Source organism: Lipophrys pholis, assembly GCF_963383615.2.
Source record: "Lipophrys pholis genome assembly, chromosome: 2".
Classification (NCBI taxonomy): Eukaryota; Metazoa; Chordata; class Actinopteri; order Blenniiformes; family Blenniidae; genus Lipophrys; species Lipophrys pholis.
In genome coordinates this window covers 25,806,762-25,827,224 of record NC_137636.1, presented here as the reverse complement: position 1 = coordinate 25,827,224, position 20,463 = coordinate 25,806,762, and the positions used below count along the sequence as shown (strand labels likewise).

Below are 20,463 nucleotides of genomic sequence, written 5' to 3'. Positions count from 1 at the left end.
ATTAAGACAAATGATCAATTATTTGGGGGTTTTGGTGAGCTTGTACAGCTCGATTAAGTCAGGCTTGTTCACCATGGATATCCAGCAACTCTCCTGCTCATGAATTTCACTGAAAAGTGTGTTGAGATGCAGCTGTGGCCAATAGGGCATCATGTTGGGAGGCTGGAAGGGGATGGATGGATAACAAAGCAGTGCTGTAAGCAATGCTAATAAGATACAACTGCGCCTAATTGCGTTCCAGGAAAAGGAAAGTTATTTGGAATATGTTGAGCCCGAATACATAGTGGTTCATTTTGACTGGTTCTGAGTGTTTTTCATTTTCAATTGGGTCTCAATGACATTTTAATGATTTATTGACAGAGAAATCAGTCGACAGATACATTTCCAGTCCAGAGTGTCGCCTGCCTTCACCAACTGTGGCTCAAAACGTCTGTGACCCTGAGTTAGATAACGTGGTCCAGACGATTGATGGATGGGTGATTGCACTGTGAAAAGGTGTGGCTTTCCTCTTTTGTGGAACCAGCGTTGCAGTGTTGGTGTCTGTCCTGTGAGACCGTAGACTGTATCAAAAGATGGATGATAGTACAGCTCCCAAAAAGTGAAGCTAAAATATCCAGATCACACCCTGGTGTCTGGTTGCTGAACAGATCATAAATCATTCCTCCTCGATGTTTCCAAAAAAAGATTAAAACATCAAAGAACTCCTTCAATACATTTTTTTTAAGAAAGATCTGTGTCATTCTTGGTGGTTTTATCAGGCATTTTAGAGTGTTATTTACATTTTTTTATTTTATTAGTGTCAATTTATTTGCCATCAGATGCTATGAAAATAGGTGGATTTTTTTTTTTTTTTGCTTCCTCCCACCGTTCCAAGAAATGCTTTCTTGGTCAAAGAGTGAATTCAACATGGGAAAAGTGAAATTCATTTGTGCAATGCGCTTCTCTCCTTGTGATGGACTGGTCTTGTGCACAGAATGCGCCATAATATCCACTCAGTCCTGACCGTAGAAGCCTTAGAGCCGCAGAGCCCCCTCAAATAAACTCTGTATAGAGTGGGAGTCGATGGAGGGATCGTTAGATGCTACCTGGGGGCTCCACCTATACACCTGGACCAAAAGACTGAGCGATATCGAGTCGATGTATATTACATTTAACGCTTTCAACATATCATCTATCTTCAGTCTTGATAGCAGCAGGTATTATAGAAATAACTCCAGGCAAGATAGGATGCATACAATCTCCAGTGCAACCTGGTTCTACCAGGAGGTTACCTCAAAGGTTCACTCAGATGCATCCCGATCAGATGCACAAACCACATCTTTCTCGTTCTCCTTTTAATGCAGGGAAAAATCAACTCAACCAGTTTCCTCTGAATGTCTAAGCTCCTTATCCTCTTTCCAAGGGTGAGCCCAGACGCCCTATGGTGGAAACTCATTTTATCTGTTCGTATTTGCATTGTCATTCGTTTTTTGGCACAAATCAGCCTGTCAGTCTCTTGCTGCTTCCTACTCTTAGTTAGAGGAAAAAGAAAAAGAAAAAGACACCATCGACTCTGTCTGAAGCCCAGGTACAGGGTGTTTTCATTCATTTGGTCATTGAGTATGAAGAATTTGTGGAAGAAGTGATCGTAAAATATGCCGTTTTTAATATTGATATTATGAGAACTGGTGGTCACATTGTCAGAGAAGCTCCAGAAGTTCATCCACATGTATCTAGTAAGACCTGTAGGCCTGTGTATGGTGGGAGGCAATTCTAGCTTCTTTACAAATCTGTCATCCCCACTGGCCTGGAGAGGTGAGAAAAGGAGAACTTTGTGAGAATGTGAATCTTGTTATTGCCTTCCAAAGAAGACAGCAAGTTGTCCATATCGTGATGCCCTTCTGGGATGAGCGTCTGCTCACCCTGTCTTAATGAACAACAACAAACACATCTGTAGTCCAACCCAGCAGGAATTGTATGGCACTGTGATTATCCTTTATCATTACTAGACAGAGATAAACTACAACTAATTCATTTAGAATGATTGTCAGATAAATTGATGAAAAAAAGACTGCCTGTCACTTTTAGCTCTGCTGTTGATTGCTCTTGTTTTCAAACCAAATAATCATCTGGTAAAGGCACAAATAAACTACTTATTGGCCTGTGAAAGCTGTCATTTCATAAATTTCTTTGGTGACAGACAATGGTGGCAATAAAGTCATTCAACTGAACTCAAGGCGAAGAAGTGTGTGTGTGTGTGTGTGTGTGTGTGTGTGTGTGTGTGTGTGTGTGTGTGTGTGTGTGTGTGTGTGTGTGTGTGTGTGTGTGTGTGTGTGTGTGTGTGTGTGTGTGTGTGTGTGTGTGTGTGTGTGTGTGTGTGTGTGTGTGTGTGTGTGTGTGTGTGTGTGTGACAGGAGAAAGGAGAGATGTCAGTATCGAAAGGCAGAGGGGGAGGATGGAGCGGCTGCCGAGCCATGCAGTCTTAAACCAAAGCAGAAAATGGAAGAAGTGAGAGAAAGAGAGAGGAGGAAGAAAAAAAATGAAATTCTACAGTTGATGGACAGTCAGGGACCGATCCATTTTCCGCTCGTCGTGGCTGTCAGCCCAGTTTGGGTCAATACAATACAAGTAATTATGGCCCTCCGTACTGGTCTGCAGCAACATGGTGTCCTTGTGGTGCTCATACAGATGACAAGCTTTGATAACTACATGCCTTTGATCAGTGAGAACACTGCATACAAGGCAAGCTGAGCAACGCTATCTGGTCTTAACACTGGTGGCTTATTTCAAACGGCATGCCGCTGCAGCCGCACTACTAACAGGACATCGTGCCTGATGGTAGCAGACTGGAATCGGCAGGTTCTTGGGATACAAAGTCCCTCTGGGCTGAGCCACATTGGACCTGTTAGGAGCAGCCTGGGTACTTGGAGAGCATCGGGAGGAAACAAGTTACACAACCAGCTCTCAGACTGAGCGGCACCCACACAAATAAATATAACCCAAGTTCAGCTAGAATCAATTGTTGTACTTTCCAAGCCATTTTTTTTTCTTCTTCTTTTTTTTTTTTTTTTTTAAATAATCTCAGTGCAATGTTCATGTCATGGTTTCAAAAGGTTGTCATCAGCCTTTTTTACCAATTAATAATGTGTTCTGGTTTTAAAAGCAAATAAACTAATGAAAATGAAATCCTGCATTTTAAGTGCCAGGTGGTACTTACACTGTAGCCTGGCATATTTGCCCAAAGAAGCCATTCTACCAGCAGAGACTGATCCACCTCTCCATATCTTTTATGTTCAATTCCTTGCCAACAGTGTCTGGGATTATTTAGCTGCTATTCTGTCATGAGTCTAAATTTTGAAAAGTATCATACTTTTGGGTACAGTTATAGATATTCCTATGTGGACCTGCAGAGATCACTTTCATTAATACCAGGCTGATGCAGTGTGCTGGTTAATGTTACAAGATGAGAAAAAGGTGTAAAACAACAAGGGGGAAAAGACTGTTTGACATCCGTTTTCATAGATCCTCAAGAACTAACTGACCCTCCACACAGACGTCATATTTACAACAAGAAATCTGGGTATTTGTTTTTTGACCGTGAATACATGTGAACATAATCATTGGCTTGATGGGAACAACTTAATGTTAAATAGTTTGATTCATATTGCAAGAGCTTTTCCAAGCAAGGACCTAAAATGATTTAAAGAGTTTTAGAAGAATTTACAAAGAATAATGTCGAAAAGAAAAGGATAAATACAGTGTTTTTGGCCAAGAACCTTCAGAGATATTTAACACAATGATGCTGGTTAGTGCCTATGAATAAACTCTTAGAGATATCATTAAAGACATCCTATTTTTCTTTACTTATTTTTTTTTAAACCATTAAGTATCAGTCAATCAGAATTACTGTACAATTGTATTTCATCTTATATGGATTCTAGGTTTAGACACCCCTCGTTCAGAGAAAAAGCCATTTTTCCTCAGTCTTTTCTTTTCTAAACTTTTTGATGCAGCCTACTGCCACAGCAGAAAACATTTGATCTGAGATGTATAAATATCACACAACACAATTTAGCGTGTGCCTTGTGGGCTGAGTTCAACCTCACTGTGGGGATATTTTTCAGCTCTTTCTTCCTTCACATTGGCTCAAAATTCCTGAAACATCAATTATATTCCACCAAGATGAATAAAAATAAAAGGTTTGCTGGTCTGAATATCTCAAATTCATCATTTTCACCAACAAATGTATCAACAGTCCAGCTGGGTATTATTATTTTACCGATTTATTGACCAGTGGGAAATGTGTTTTTCTATGTGTCGGTAATCTCTTGCTCTACCTGGATTGTTTCTCATGAAACCACCACATAGGCAGGTGTAGGTCTGTGTAGAGCTGCACCTCGCCTGCAGGACTCAAAGAGCAAAGCATGGTAAGTTATGCGAGTCCATACCACTGCGGAGTGGCTATTGTTCCAGACAGTAGCGGAACAATGGCCGTGCAGAATTTGCATTGTAGTTAATTACGGTTTCACTAAAATAGGGAACTCGTCTTTGAATGCAGAGAATGTCACTTGACGGCTGGTAATTTCGCTGTCAATCAGATTATTCCTTAATCAGAGCGGCGGTTTAAGCTTTTTTTATGACATTTCCAGAGACAATAGGCTGCACAGGGGAGGAAATGTAATTACCATCAGTGCATGTGGTGAAAAATTAATAAGTTAATTTGCAGCACCAGCAGAGTGTCAACAGGAAAGGGAAGACGCTTGGAGATGTACGTACAGAGTGTCCGTTTGGAGGGAGCCCTGAAGACTCCATGTTGCAAAGATGGTCCAGAACAGATCTGCTCTTGGGCTGAAGCTACAAAGAGATAAGTGCCGGACCCCTTTGACAGATATTGGCTTTGATTACAGTCCTGAATGTGACCGGGGTCAATCCACGGGTGTGCTTATGTAACAGCTGAAGTACAAACTGTAATTCACTGTCTAGATTATACAGCAGTATTCTGATGCTTACCAAATTGTTGCCTTATTATTGCGGAGGGTTTCATTTAAAAAATTTTTTAATTATTCTTATTATTTTTATTCTCTTTCCGCTCAGATCAAGGCAGAGCTTTCATGTGGGCTAGAGGGTATATACTTGCTAATTGGCAACATCAATTTCATTTGGTTTTGTAACTGTGCAACACTTCATTGCATCCTAAATGTACCTGCATAATATGTCTGTTCTGCTTGATAAAGTAGATTTTTTTGTTCCTTTGTAGATTATTCTTTCAGAATGTCTGAGTCATTAATATATGAAAAATTTCTATTCCCAATATAAGCCCATCAAAGATGCCAAGAATAACATCCTATGCAGAAGAACGCCATGCATTATTGAAAGCACAAAGCAGTTGCATTGTGCTCAATGAATTTTAAATATTTTGGGGGAGTTCTGTCTTCCACATTTCACAGATGTATAGTGAGTTGGCGCTGAGGAAGAGCTGCTTGTCACGAAGTTGAGAAAAATGTTTCATAAGCACACGAATTAAACTGGCTTTAACAGGGGTTTGATAACATGGATTATTGTAGATGTTCTAATGTTTAGTCAATCTTGATTATAGTAGCATCCAAAGTAAACTGTCACCTTAAAGTGGAATGAAAAATAGTATCTGTAAGTCAAAAATACAATCTCGTAGTCACCATTATAAACAAAATGCTAGTTGCATATGAATGTTTTTCATAAAAAAATTTTTTTTTTTTTAATGAGATCAAAGCTTGTAATGGTAATTCCTATGAGGCAAATGAGGATCTTTAAACCTCTAAATCTATATTTGGATTGGATTAAATGGGTTGCATAATTTTAAAAAAACAAAAAAATGGCACAAGCAATGTCAGGAGAGTGAGCCTTGTGTCAAATTACCATCATGTAAAGACGTGTGCTGTGGAGAGACCTCGTGGAGCCTGAGACCAAAATCACTCTCACTTTCTTGTTGGGGAGCCTTTTTCAAAATCCTTCTGACGTGTATAGAATTTGATCCACAAGTGAATGGACACAAGTATCTCAGTTGGTCAAGCTCTATTTGACCTGCTGCAGTCAGGCAGATGATACAGAGCATTAGAAACAAGAACAACCAGAATCAAGAAGAGTTTCCACTCAACAGCATTCACCACACTAAACACATTTGATGTGCACAATGTTTAATAAGGAAAAAAGAGCAACGGCACAATGATGGAATGCATAATTGATAGTGAATGAGGGGTGTACGCTTGTGTTTTCTCACTGTTGTTCACTGTTTTAGTGGATTTTAGAGTGCTTTTGGATCGTATGATGTACAGATTGGATGACACTTTTAAATTCACTTGTCAGTTAAAGTGACAGTAAAGATTATGTTTCTATCTATCTATCTATCTATCTATCTATCTATCTATCTATCTATCTATCTATCTATCTATCTATCTATCTATCTATCTATCTATCTATCTATCTATCTATCTTTCCATCCATCCATCCACCCCAGTTTGAAGGGTGAAAATGGCAGTGATTGGAACTTTACATCTCCAAGTAAGCAATACCTTTTCCTGCAGAGTTGAACTTAAAGTGCAGAGAAGACGTTGCACATATGATAAATAACAACGCTCAGTGTAGTCTCCCTCATGCTGATTCATTATGTCACACAAACTACACGAGTGCCATTACTAGGCGATAGCGTTGGCAGAGAGTCACTCTTCACTGGTGTTAACTCTCTTCAATAAGTGGCTCAAATATCTCTTTAAAACTGACTGCCTTTTGCTACACTTGGTTACTGACTGTGCAGATTTATTTATTTATTTATTTTAAATCCCAGCAGTCCTGAGATGAGCTGATGGCCTCTGATGTGGATGTGCTCTGTGGTAGGTGACCAGAGTTTGTTCCAAGTAATCACTCCCACCAACAGGCCTCACTGATTAACGCCTTCAACAACTGAAGAATGTCATTTCACATTTTAAGCATTTTTGTCCTATTCAGAATCACTCAATAACAAGTGAGCAAATGAGGTTTAATACCCAGGACACAACTGGTGGGAAACACAATGCCGACGCGGTGTCGACTGAAGTGTTGACGCTCCTGTTTGGACAATTGGAGTTATTTCTGTCTTGCTGAGAAAATAACACAACACATTAGCAGCATGACTCGGGTTTGACTACTTCTTTCCAGACTGATATATCTCTGTGCCGTGTGGATGGATTGGCTATTCAGATGTTCCTATTAGGCACAAAAGGAAACACCCTCCATTTGATGACTCCCGCTTTTCTTCATCTGCATATAAGGGTTTGATACTTCTGGCTTTTAATGAAGTATGTGATACCGCCGCAGAAATTCATTTACGCCTTGACAGGCAATAATTTTGATGATCTGTATCTGTATTGGTTATTTGACACCTGCTCCTCATTTCTTTGATTTCATGCCTGGTATTAAAATGTATTCTCGTCCTCTTGACTGTGCTCACAGTTTGATCCGTTCACAAACCTTCTGTTCACTTATACATTTAATCGAGCAGTGAGAGGGTACAAACTGCACACTTTTGACTTCAGTAATCTATCCAATGACACTGATAATCATTGACGGTCACTATTAGATTTAAAGCAGAAAAAAAAACACAAAAAAACATTTAAGTTACTCTTTTCGAGAGAATTTCAGACTTAAATCTGTTGAGAAAACCATGTTTCGACATCATTTGAAAAATCTGGTAATCGACTCATCAGTAACTTCCTAATATGTTTTTCCGTGGCATACAATAAGCAAATTACAAAAAATATTCACTACATTTACAAGTGAACCATCAAATTTTCAGTAAGACTAAAACTTTATTTCCAAAGTATGTGTGAACGTGTTATTTTGACTGAAATACTTTTTGCAAAGTTGGACGAACGCAACCGCTGAAATTTACATAAACAGAGCAATCCGACTGGAACTGGACCAGGTAAGTTGAAGAGCAAATAGCAGGTAAAAAGGAGCTCTCGCTGTAAATGCCCACTACTGTCATTCCTCTGCTTGCTATCGGCTATTGCTGTGTGTTGTGTGTATGTTGTGACGCCGCAGGCTAATGGATCTATATTGATAACCTCAAACCGTAGAAATTGCCACCCATCATTAAGGTGACATGATTTCAACAATAAATTGATTACATTCCTGCGCATGTATACTGGGACAAAGACATGAGTTTGATAAACGGTTTAGTCAAGCTACAGCCAAGCTGTAATTCTTGCTATTTGACAGCTGTTGCAGTTAAAATAGAGGTTTCCTTTTGCTCACCATTTAGAAGAGTGCTGACTTTAATAGAGGGGGCTTGATTAGATACATGCTGAAACGGCTCGGCCAGCTTGTAAGATTAGCAAACCTACCTACTGCATGACGTGTGCTTAATGTCTACTGTTGTTAATGGTGAGATGGTTGAATCAGTGTAGAAATACTGTAGAATTAGCAGAGTACCAGGATGCTGTGGTTAGGTGGGCTGACTTGTTGTTCTGCCAAAGCACTAAGACAAAGGCAAAAAACACAAAGCTGTTTATATTATTAGGAGGAGTGCACGTATCCTCCTGAATCATTTTTTTAAACAAATGAGATTTTACAGCGAAGCCACAGTCGAGCTAATTAATCAGAAACACTGAATGGAACACCTTGGGTCAATTATTCCCTCAATGCTTAAAATAACTTAAGGCTACGGGACAATGCAGCTCAAAGTTTATTTTAAACCAAACTAATATTCCCTTCCAGCTGCAGAGAGGAGGCTATTATTTTTCTTTTTTGTGTGACTGTTGACTGCTAATAGATCCTCACACTGGGCCAAACTGCCACATTCAGCTGTGAAACAAAAATGTATCTGAACTTCTTTATGTTCCACCATTAACCTTGGTGATTCTAAACATAAATACAAATGCAAATTAAGTGATTCATTAAACTACTTAGTCGGATTATGCAAATATTTTATGTCAACATAGTTAACTCTGAGTAACATTGGCGGCATTATCATGAACTCTGAATGTTCAGAGGACTACTCATTAAGAGAGGACTATTTTCCTTATGAATACACAAATTGAAGACAGGGAGACCAGTACGTAAGGGCTAATTCTGAGTTTCCCTATGCAGAAGATACGGTTTGTAAATTAGAGCAAGTGAAGAAGTGAATTGCATGAGGTGGCCACTTTGCCCGTGTGTCTTGTTGCCATGAAGCATTAGGGTTATTGGGGTGGGGTGTGGTAGTGAGGAGGGGGTGGGGGTGGAGGGGGTCCCGTCAGAGTGGTTTTCTGGCAGGAAGCCATGAACTCCTGACTGGCTGGCCTGGATGTCACTGCTTTACTATGGCAACAATTTACATCTCATTTTACTAAAACCAAAAAAAATGTGCACGTTTGCAATTTTTGTCCAGAGTTTGCGCCAAACACATTTTAGCTCAGGAGCCACAAACATTGCATGTTCTTCTTCTTCTACAATGCTTGTGTGCAATACCTATTTTTACCTACGTGAAAATCTAGAAATTTTAACTGACTGAGCATGGTGCTGTATATACTGTTCATACATGTATTTATTTATTTTATTAATTCTCTTGTTTTTTTTATACTGCTCCTAATGTCAGCCCCTATTCTGTTTCTACTGCTTGGTTTGTCACTATTCACTATGCTGCTGTGACACTATTTCTGTTGGGACAAATAAAGGATACTTTTTTCTTATCGTATCGTATCGTATCGTATCGTATCGTATCCTATCCTATCCTATCCTATCCTATCCTATCCTATCTGTAGTGGACTGATAAAATAGTGCCATAGTAACCTTAACACTTTTTCTTGATTGTAGCACAGAGTATATGTGCTGGAAATGTCTATACTTTTACAAAAAACAAACAATTATCACTGAAAATGACTGCAATCTCAACATAAAGTAAATTATTATTAAACCTTCTGGTGCAAAATACAGTAAAATGTCCCAAAATCTTCTATAGTTGTTGCATTACGCATGTTTTTGCAAACTCACAATGACAGCATGGCTTTGAGGTCAATGCTTTCAGGTAGCAATCTTTCATGGCAGCATCATCGATATATCAGCTCGGGTCTCAGTGTTGTGTTGTGTCTGCTACTCTTAAGAAATGTGTTTAAAAAATTTCGCTTGGTGGATTAGGGGGCAGATTGGATCCCCTTGCGGGACGGTTTTGGCCCACGGGCCTGATGTTTGTCATCCCGGGTTAAGCTCTTCAGTCACCAAGATATTTACAGGTTGAGAAGTCCCCCTCTATAAAGAGCTCAGGTGCAGTCATCGCAAGTAACAACATATTTGTATTTCATTACAATTAGCTTCCAGTCTCAAGCTTCGGGTTTGATTTCCTATCCCGGTCTCTCTATACGTCCTTGAACGAGACACTAAAACCCAAGTTGTGTGTGAATAATGAATGTGACCGATCATGTAAAGCTGCTGAAGTGGTAAAATGTGCTATTTAAGTGAAGTCCAGTTACAATTGATGAGGACAATTACACAGCTACAGTGAAAGGATCAAATAAAAAAATAATTACTCATACTTAAGTTGCAGAAGGTGATTGATTTAGGTGAGATCACGTTACGCCAATACTGATTGAACGACATACACTTCCATATTTCCGTAATGAAAATTTCAAATAGAATTCATGGTGTTTTACATGAAGTCCAGCCAAGTTAATGCTTTTTCTTTCTTTCTTTCTTTCTTTCTTTCTTTCTTTCTTTCTTTCTTTCAGAAAACTAATGAGTTTGTAGCTACACATTGAATCACGACACAACCAGACTCAAGCTGCTTTGAAAACAGCTAAAGGTCTGTCTTACGTTTCAGAACATTTTCTACTCCCACCAAATGAAGAAGTTGAATCGGTTCTTTTACTTTGATCAAACTGTTTTGTTTTCTTTAACCCGAGGATGTGTATTTCCACTTCAGTACAGATTGTATTTTGGTTCTGTCTACGAACTGTGGGAAACTCACACTGCACGTTGAGCTGGATGGACGAGTTGGTCATCCCCACCACGTTCTCTGCAATGCAGGTCAGCTGGAAGTTGTTGTCGTCCCGGCTGATGTTGAACAGCGTCAGGTTGATGGAGTGGATGTTGGGCCAGTACACATTAGACTGTGAGGGACAAGATGAAAGGCGCTTAGCTGTGTGAAGGATATACCGTGCAGCACTACAAATAACATACGCCCGGCATAAACCTTTCATCACTTCATTAAAGTTCATAAAGGCATTTAATCATTGGTTAAATTCCTGCAGGAGAAAACAGAGGGCACTCGATGAGAGAACACCACCTGTGGGGATTAATCACTCCATTGATTCAGCCTGATCTCACTACCAAAGGTCTAGCATTGTAGAAAGTACAGAATGAGCAATATGTACTAAATTTTGCCACTAACTAGATTAATTAAATCACTTTCCACCTTAAAAGGAGCCTAAACACAATTCTCCGGCCTCCCTCCGTGCCTTGGGTTGGCCACGCTCCCACAATCCAACGCTTCATTCATCCTGATGCAGTATCTGTCTCCCATTAAACATGGAGCCCGAGGCCGAGGCAACTTTCCTCTGGAAAGTCTCTGCGAGCAATAAAGACACAGATGACAAATTTGGCCACACGGCAATTTGGGAGAGTGCCGCTCTTCTCTCCCCGCTTGTTTTGCTCTGCAGTTGTTATTGCTGTGACGTCCCCGGAGCCCGTCTCGAGGAGCCAGATTAGCGGGTGAGCCGCCTCGCTGTTGGTTCAGCTCGGGCCGCTCAGTCACACAAAAGTGGCTTATTTTGAACAAGGCGGGTGGGATCATGGCGGTAACCTGTGCTACACGGCGCACACAGCTAATCAGAGAGCGACAGTGCAGGTTAAGCCGGGGTCCCGTTCTTCACACGTGAGTGGGTGACTTATCGGAGTCGGCTCCCACAGTGCACCATGGGAGACTTCTCTGCATACTTACTGTCATCATGAAAGTGCAAAACCATGACAGGCCAGACAGGCTATTATTTTAATCAATCCAGCTGTCTGCTCTGGCTGAACAAGACCTCACTTTGACTTTTTATATCCATACATAAAAGCCACCAAGCCTGTTTTTAGTGCTCCTAATGGATATATAGTATTATAAATCAGAAGAACAGTATGTCTGCATAACTAAACTTTCAAATAATAAAACGGATATTTTGCTAAATATCCCTACTTGAGTGCATCAACCCATCCTACATATATTCTTTGTATTTTCTGCAGAGCTCCACCATGAAGGGGCTGATCAGTGTATTTAACGTGGCCATTTTTATAACTGATCTATTAAAAAAAATCTCATGACCCGACTAGCACCAGGTTTTCTTGGAGGTGAATGTTGTTGGATCTGTGACCTTGTGCCCTAGCACGGGACAGACATTTGACGGAAGCTGCACAATATATTGCAGATTCAACACATGCAAATTACACATGACAAAAAGCAGCCTCAGTTGTATTTTGATTGCAATATGGATTAATGCTATGCAAATTAAACTGACAGACTTAAAATACAGTGTGATTAATCACAGCTATATTGTAATTTTAATTGTTGTTAGACAGTCCGGGTTTTATACGTAGTAGCCACAAAGCAGAAGGCAGAAGCACAAAAATCAAGGAAAAGTAACAATCCTGCTCCTCTACGTCCTACTGCTCCTCTTAAACGGCTGTAAACTGGAGATGCAAATGTGATAGAATTGTTTTTTTAATTTTCTTGAGGACTTGTGGTATGTGATAGTGGATGACTGCATATCACAAGTTTATCTAATATTGTGCAGTACTCCATGAACACAAGGTTCGAACATATCCTTTATAAACAGCAGTAGCTACAGGTGGTGTATATTCCTCTGCGAGCTGAATCACGTATGTCTGTACGATGACAAACAGGTGAAAGCAGTATGTGGAGAGTATGACACCTTCAAATACCTGAAAACTAACAGGAGAACAGAGACGGAATAGCTGTGTGTGTGTGTGTGTGTGTGTGTGTGTGTGTGTGTGTGTGTGTGTGTGTGTGTGTGTGTGTGTGTGTGTGTGTGTGTGTGCTTGAGTCTGACCAGGTGTGTGTTGATGGAATGGAGGCCGCTGACAGTCCAGTCCACTTCGGGCAGCGGTGCTCCGGATCCGTTGCAGCTCACAGTCACGTTGTCGCCCTCCATCACCAGCACGCTGCTGTGACTCACACTGATCTCTGGCAAGTCTGAAAACAAAGAATAACAACACACACACACACACACACACACACACACACACACACACACACACACACACACACACACACACACACACACACACACACACACACACACACACACACACACACACACAGAGTGTAAGTTCACGTGAGCTCATCGCTTCCAGTGTGTACATACTATTTTCACACCAAATCAATTAATCACTTTTCATTAATGTAATAAAATGAGCACAAAAGAAACAACCGGGTGCACACACTGGCTCACCCATGCACAGATGCACACACTGGATGTCACAGGGATGAGTCACCGCCAGCAGATAATACTGCAGACTCTACAGCCTCTGTCACAATCAACACACAGCTCCTCACATCAGATTCACCCTCTGAACTTTGTCACACCTCCTCCCAAGGCTACTCTCCTCCTCATTCCTTCATTTCACCTTTAACTCTTCTCCCTCCCTTCCCTCTGTCATTCTATCCTCCACCATTCATTCACTTGCTGTCCTCTTTCCCACCATTATCACCTCATGGCCCCCTCTGCAGCATTTATTTCCCCCGTCTTATTCCTACAACACAGATGGCAGCTCTCCTCCTCTCACCACAGTTGTTGATGTGCATGTTGTGCAGTCGCATCTTGGAGGCTCCGTTCCTGCAGTAGAGCTGCTGCGTGTGAAGCCCGGCCTCCCCTCTCTGCTGCCACAGCTGGATCCAGCGGATGTCACAGCCACATTCGAACACCACGTTGTCCAGACGCCTGCAAACCCGAAAAAGAATAACTAAATGACAGAATTCCCAACAGTGGACCAAATGGTAGCATGACCAGGAGAGCTGAGAGTGGCACAACAACAAACATTTCAAAAAGGTTCTCAACATGGATCAAATGGCCAAATTACTTTTAAATATTACTTTCAGGTAATATGTGAGGTAACCGCTCACGCCACAACATTCCAAGTGAAAACGCATCCTTTTTTTGCATTTTCGTTTCAGAAAAGTTTCTCATTTCCACGGCAACATTTTGTAAACGATATCCGTTTACATGGAAATGGCAGAAAAACTGCGAATGATGTAGTTAGCATGCCAGGCCACGAGTTTAGCTATTACTGGTGACTCTCAACTATAAAACTACCAAGTCTCAGGATAATATAGGCTGGGAGTGACGACACTCTGAAAGCAAACACTGGGATTGTCGATCTAAATGTGCAGGTGCTAGAAGAACTATTTACTTTAGTGTGTATGTGCAATAGTAGTGTTTAAGAACAGTTGTGTTTTCCCCCATTTGCACAGTCGGAGTGTTTTCAGAAAGTTCTACCTTGGGAGTCCTTTTGAAAAGGTTGTGTGTTCAGTGACTCTGAGCACCACTGTCGTGTAAACAAACACCCCAAATCCAACCAACATTTTCCATTTCCACTCAAACTTTGCTGTGTAAATGGGGCGTCAGTGATGTATTTTTACTGGATAGTCAGAATCAACAGTGTGACGTTCACTCTTCGTGTGTGAGAGTTGGCAGCTCTGGTTGACTTGGATTGATTTTTTTCAAAACCGAGTTGTAAAGGTTTCGACTGAAAGTTGTTATTCCACTTTAATTCTGCATTCCTGCTTGTATAAATCCAACCACAATCAATAAACAGAGGCACCCTAAATGAAAAAAAAAAAGCACCTTTTCAGCCAGATGTGTTGCTGGACAACAAAAGTAATCGTTCTGTTCCTTACAGGCCAGCTTGGCTCGCCATCGGTCGCTCGACAATGTAATGTCTTCCACCACCAGGATGATGCGCTCCTTTGAAATCCCTCCCACCTCATCATAGCATGTAGTATCTGTTATATGTATATCTACGAAGTGGATAGAAGTGTGTGTTCTCTCTTTATAGTCCTCTGAGCTCCACCAAAGTGCATCTAAATAATGTGTTTGGAACACATCCTGAATAGCTGCTCCGCTCCCAGGCTGCTCACACCTTTGTAAACACAAACACACAAACAGACTTTGATGTGTAAAATCGGCCAATTTCCTTCTTAATATCCACTGGCATAAAATGACGGTTTTTGTGACTTTTAAAGGAGATTTTAGTGAACTCTTGTCAAACGTATACTCCAGTTTCTCAAGAAGCAACACAGGATGCTGGGAATACCAGAGAAACTCGTCCAGACAAGTGATGATATAATGTGGACCTATTATGCTTTTTGTTATAGTTTTGTCATATATTTGGTTTGAAACAGAAAAAAACATCAAATAATTAGATTATCTCTGCTCTGGTTTAAGACAGACATGTCAACAACAATATGATGATGGTGTCAAATTACAAGCGCTTGATGCTCCATGGCTCGACAATGTTTCACGGGTATTGTTGTTGTTTCATTTTCTCATTAATAGAAATGCCGTTAAGGCTGGTAGCCTTTCAGGAGGATGGAAAAAAAACAGCATTTCTTTAGATAGTTATACCAGGTTTTTTTCCCCAAGTTAAAAAAAAAAAAAAAAAAAAAAAGAGTTGTGAGTCAATCACAAGACTCCCATAAACACCCATAAACACAAAATACAACTTCAGAGTATGTTTTGTTTCACCAGTTTACACAACAATCATGATTTATTGGAGGAGGCCGGAGAAAATAAAATGCATTCACGTATGAGGGGCAGGTGACTCACCACACTACCATACAGCAGGCGCTGAAATGTGGAGTGTAACTTGATTGAGAAAAGTCATTCTTGTATTTGACTATATCAAAAACAGGTTCTCACAATATGCACGACATGTTTCCTTTGAGAGAAACACCTGCATGTTCTTATTCCCCTGGATAATTCAATGGAGTGGTGCATTTAAGCCTTTTCGAAGAACCAGTCAAAACAAATCAATAACTGGTCAATAGTAGCATCAATGACGTCCTGAGTTATGGCCCGTGCCCCGTGATAAAACGCTCCTGCTGATTAAAGTGATCTCTTCCGGGATGACAATAAAACCATCTCATGACACATGAGATAACTTCAATGTGTGATGGTGTGAATTACAACTATGGTTTTCACCACCAATAGATCTCAACCTTGTTGGACACCTTAAGGAGATTAGACAGATCAGACACAGTGTTGCCTAACAGTCACTAAATGAGGGGATATCTTGTGTATCGCTATGGATGAATGGTCTTTATCTTTTCAATAGTTATCCTCCGACATGGAGAATCAATGACAACGATCACTGAAGCTATTCTAGCAGCAAACCTTGGCCCACAACCTTAGTAAGGCCTTGTTTACGCGACAGAAACCTTTTATAGTGTTTTAAGTGTCTGTTTGTACAACAACAGTGCTCCGAGCCACTGAAAAAGCAACATTTTGAAAACATCTTCCATAGTAATGCCATAGTAAATAGTTCTTCTGCACATGGACAAGTAGGTGGACAATAACAACAATGTTTTCCTTCAGAGTATCATGGCTCCCAGTCCACATTCTCCTGGGACTTGGTGATTTTATAGTTGATAGTCACCGTAAGAACAATCAAACTTGGTCGTCCGTCCATACGAATGTCCGTGTTCTCACCATTGTTTATGTTTAAAGTGTATTGTTCTCTGTGTGCATGTCTGTGTGTGGTTTCATTCCAAGCACAGCCAACAGCACCAGCTCATGGCCTTGCAAACTAACTGCATCGATTTCAGTGTTTCTGCTGTCTCCATGTAAACAGACATTGTTTTCAAAACATTGCCATATAAAGGCAAAACTTTTCAGAAACGAAAACACAAAACCTTTTTCACTTCAAACGTTGTCGCGTAAACAAGATCTTGAATTTAAAAATGTTCTTTCATTTTTCCAAATAGTAAACCTTCAGACCCCATCACGTGTTCTCCAGTGTAACTGCTGAAGAGTCTACCATTCATCCACTATCACACTTGTCCAAACTTAAAGAAGAGTTTCCCAGCAGCCCCTTCATTAGATCTTTCGCCTACAAAGAAAGCCAGCTGTTCAGCACTGTAGTAAAATATTTCCAGATTAAGTTTGATGCAACGTTTTAAGTGCCTTAATCAGCCAATAATCAGCCACAGTGCACACAGATAGCTTAATGTTATGACAATCACGTAATCATCCTGTATAGCTGTTAATTTGCTTCTCCCACTTAGGGGAAAAAGAAAAAAAGCCTGATTCCTTGAGGACTTGTTCTGTAGCAACAAATGCTGGTGAGCAACATCAGATCCTTCGAATTAACACATTTTTTATGGTTAATTGGAAGCAATTGTGCGACATTGAGAACTAAACCCATTCATGGCAGGAACGAGTTAAACATTTTCCGGGAAGTAATTATTTAAAAAATCACTGGAAAACCCTCTGCCAACCACCAACATCCTAAACCCAATTAGCAACATTCTTCACACGATCAAATCTAACAGAATTAACAATATCAGTCACACAAATCAGAGCTCTAATGAAGGGGGCTGATCGGACCACAGTCGACACAGATGCATGTTTGATAATGTGTCCTAATGATTGGATTCATTTGAGCCAACAACAAACACAAAAAGCTACACCACAGCATTCAAATGTGAAGAGGTCAGAGTTCGAAGCGTTGTTCGGGCTATCAGTCTCCGGCATTAGACACAGACAGGTATCATTAAGCTCCACTGTGCATATTCTCCCAGAGAAGAGCCACATTATTCAACATTGTGCGCCACCTTTGCATTTTGCATATGTCCAATTTGGATGCTGTGATTGGCCAATTTTGTCAAGATGAATGTCTGTCCAAATGTCCTTGACAGAGGTCAATAAGATATTGCAGAAAGCATGAATAATGTATGGCCTACGTCCACCGCGCTGTATGAAGTAATGAGAATAGATTCCCGCAGGTGGATCTCGCTTATTATCAGCTGCTCGCTGGATCTGATACTGTAGTTAAAGCAGAGCCTTTTTGCACTCACTATGACATCTTACTCATTGGTCCTGTCACCACATCAGCTCATTATTAAAGTCCTTTCCTTTTAATTACTGCAGAAAACCCTATTAGCTCATTAGCAGTTTCATTTACAGACATTTTCTAATTATAGTAAGGGCTTGTACCATTTTTCAGCTTTTGTACCAAGATTAACCTGCTGGCTCAGGCCAATTAACTCAAAGTAAATATAGAACAGAATAGAACAGAATAGAATAGAATAGAATAGAATAGAATAGAAGAACTATTTATCCCAGAGGAAGATTTATTCAAGCATTGCTCCAGACAGAATAAACAGAAAAAGTTGAAAATCAAACATGACAGGATAAAAACTGACAAAATGATTCTAAATATTAATATGTTCAAGGCTATAAAGCAGAATTAGAGTTTTATGGCCACAGAAAGAAGGATTTCCTGTTGCACTCTGTGCTGCACTTTGGGGTTATGAGTATGAATATATGAGTATACTTATAGACGTACTGTAACATCTTTAGTTTCAGTCAGAGCAAACCTGCTGCCTAATTTACTCTCATCTCAAAAGCTTGTGTGTCTGGGGTTTTTCATTTCGTTTTTACTGATTTGTTTTCAGAGTATTGAGGTTGAACAACATAGGACAAATCAAAAGGAAGGAACTGTTTATTTATTGATTTCAGGATGTTCAGCAACACAAAACAGTTTCTGATAGTGAATTCTATGTCAAAGTAAAAAATAGAAAGAAAGAAAAACATATTTTAGTAGTATGTTTCCGCAATTTAATTCAATGTCAGTCAGTTTGTTACAGTGGGCACACACACACACACACACACACACACACACACACACACACACACACACACACACACACACACACACACACACACACACACACACACACACACACACACACACGGGACAGAACAAAGCCATGTTGGATAACCTCTCCCACTTCCTTTACAGTGAGTTGTGACAGATTGGCAGCTCACTGCAGAGAGAACAATAAAGGACAAGACCAAAGCCTTCCCCAATAACGCCACTGAATCTCTTTATAATGAGTTTGTTGCAGCTCACTAAGCCACCACTTCATTTTTGTGTACATGTGAACATTTGTTCCAGCTTGGAAGGCATTCCTCTCAAGCCACTCCAGATAAACCAAATTAAAGAAAGTCACAGAAAACTTTACTTTGATTATTGAATCCTTCGCAGAGATGTCCTGTAAACCTTTGTGGGATGACTTATTTACACAGGGAGGATTAATACGAGGTTCAAGCAACCTTGACCTCAAATCACCAGAATCTAATCAGTTCAGCTTTTGAGTGCGAGAGAAAATTTCTGCCAATCTTGAGGTCATTTCATCATGCCGCTCCTGACATCGCTCAGCCCTTTACCAAAAATAGGATCAATTTAACACTGATTCAATTATTTTTGAAGTAAATCTGAAGGAATGAGCTTGGCTGATTCCCAAAATGGGGACTGAAGTGCAAACAAAAGTGACCTTGGGATCTGACCTTTGACCACCAAAATCTCATTAGCACACCTTTGATTGGGAGTAAACGTCCTACAGAAAATGTGCTCACTAGAATGGGATGGACGGAAAACAAGCTGCTACGAGACAACACAGAAACAAAGCTGTAACAAGACATAGCAAACCACAGGGTTCTTTTAAATATAAACTGAGACAGGTACCTAAAACAGAACCTTAATATTACATGCAACAAACAGGATTTATAGGACTATGGGATGCACAGGAGTGAGACAACCTCTGGTTTAGGTCAGGGTTCAGCCTAAATAGGTGCCTTTCATGCATGTTCCACATGTGCATGTATTTTCTCAGAGTACCTCCTTTCCTAAAATGGTCCCAAAAACATGTTATTTCAGGTTGATTGCTGAGTTGAGGCCTGTGGGATTTATCACGTTGTTAGGGCAATCTGTTGCTTTTTGCGTGTGTCATTGCCAATACCCAAACCAGGATTAAATCCCCCCAACCCACCACCCCTAACAATGTGCCTCTCCTATACTTTTCTCTCATTCTATCGTCTGAAACCAACTATAAGAGCAGAAAGTCTCCTCCTCAGAGCCTGGTTCTGCAGGTTTCTTCTTCTTTCTGCAGTTGCTGAAGTGGAATTGTTGGGTTTTCTTTGTAAAAGTACATTGAGATACAATTGAATTGGTTTGAATGTGAGAGTGTGTGTGTGTGTGTGTGTGTGTGTGTGTGTGTGTGTGTGTGTGTGTGTGTGTGTGTGTGTGTGTGTGTGTGTGTGTGTGTGTGTGTGTGTGTGTGTGTGTGTGTGTGTGTGTGTGTGTGTGTGTGTGTGTGTGTGTGTTTCAGAACTGTCTTTCTGTGTTTGTCCTGTGAAGCACTTAGAAACGGTTCATTTGCTTTCACCCAGCTGGGATCACCTGAATCATCCTGCTGCCCTTAATTGGAAAAAATGTTAA

General features: G+C 40.4%; 1 protein-coding gene across 1 annotated transcript in view; it reads right to left on the bottom strand.

The window, feature by feature from the left end:
* The window catches only part of ntrk3b (neurotrophic tyrosine kinase, receptor, type 3b), a 282,620-nt gene that overhangs the window by 123,094 nt on the left and 139,063 nt on the right, over window positions 1–20,463 (bottom strand). The window contains exons 5-7 of the mRNA XM_080490348.1: window positions 13,750–13,904; window positions 13,014–13,156; window positions 10,934–11,075 (exon numbers count right to left, since the gene is read on the bottom strand). Of these exons, the coding sequence (XP_080346474.1) occupies window positions 10,934–11,075; window positions 13,014–13,156; window positions 13,750–13,904 (440 nt within the window). The remainder of the gene's footprint in view (window positions 1–10,933; window positions 11,076–13,013; window positions 13,157–13,749; window positions 13,905–20,463) is intronic.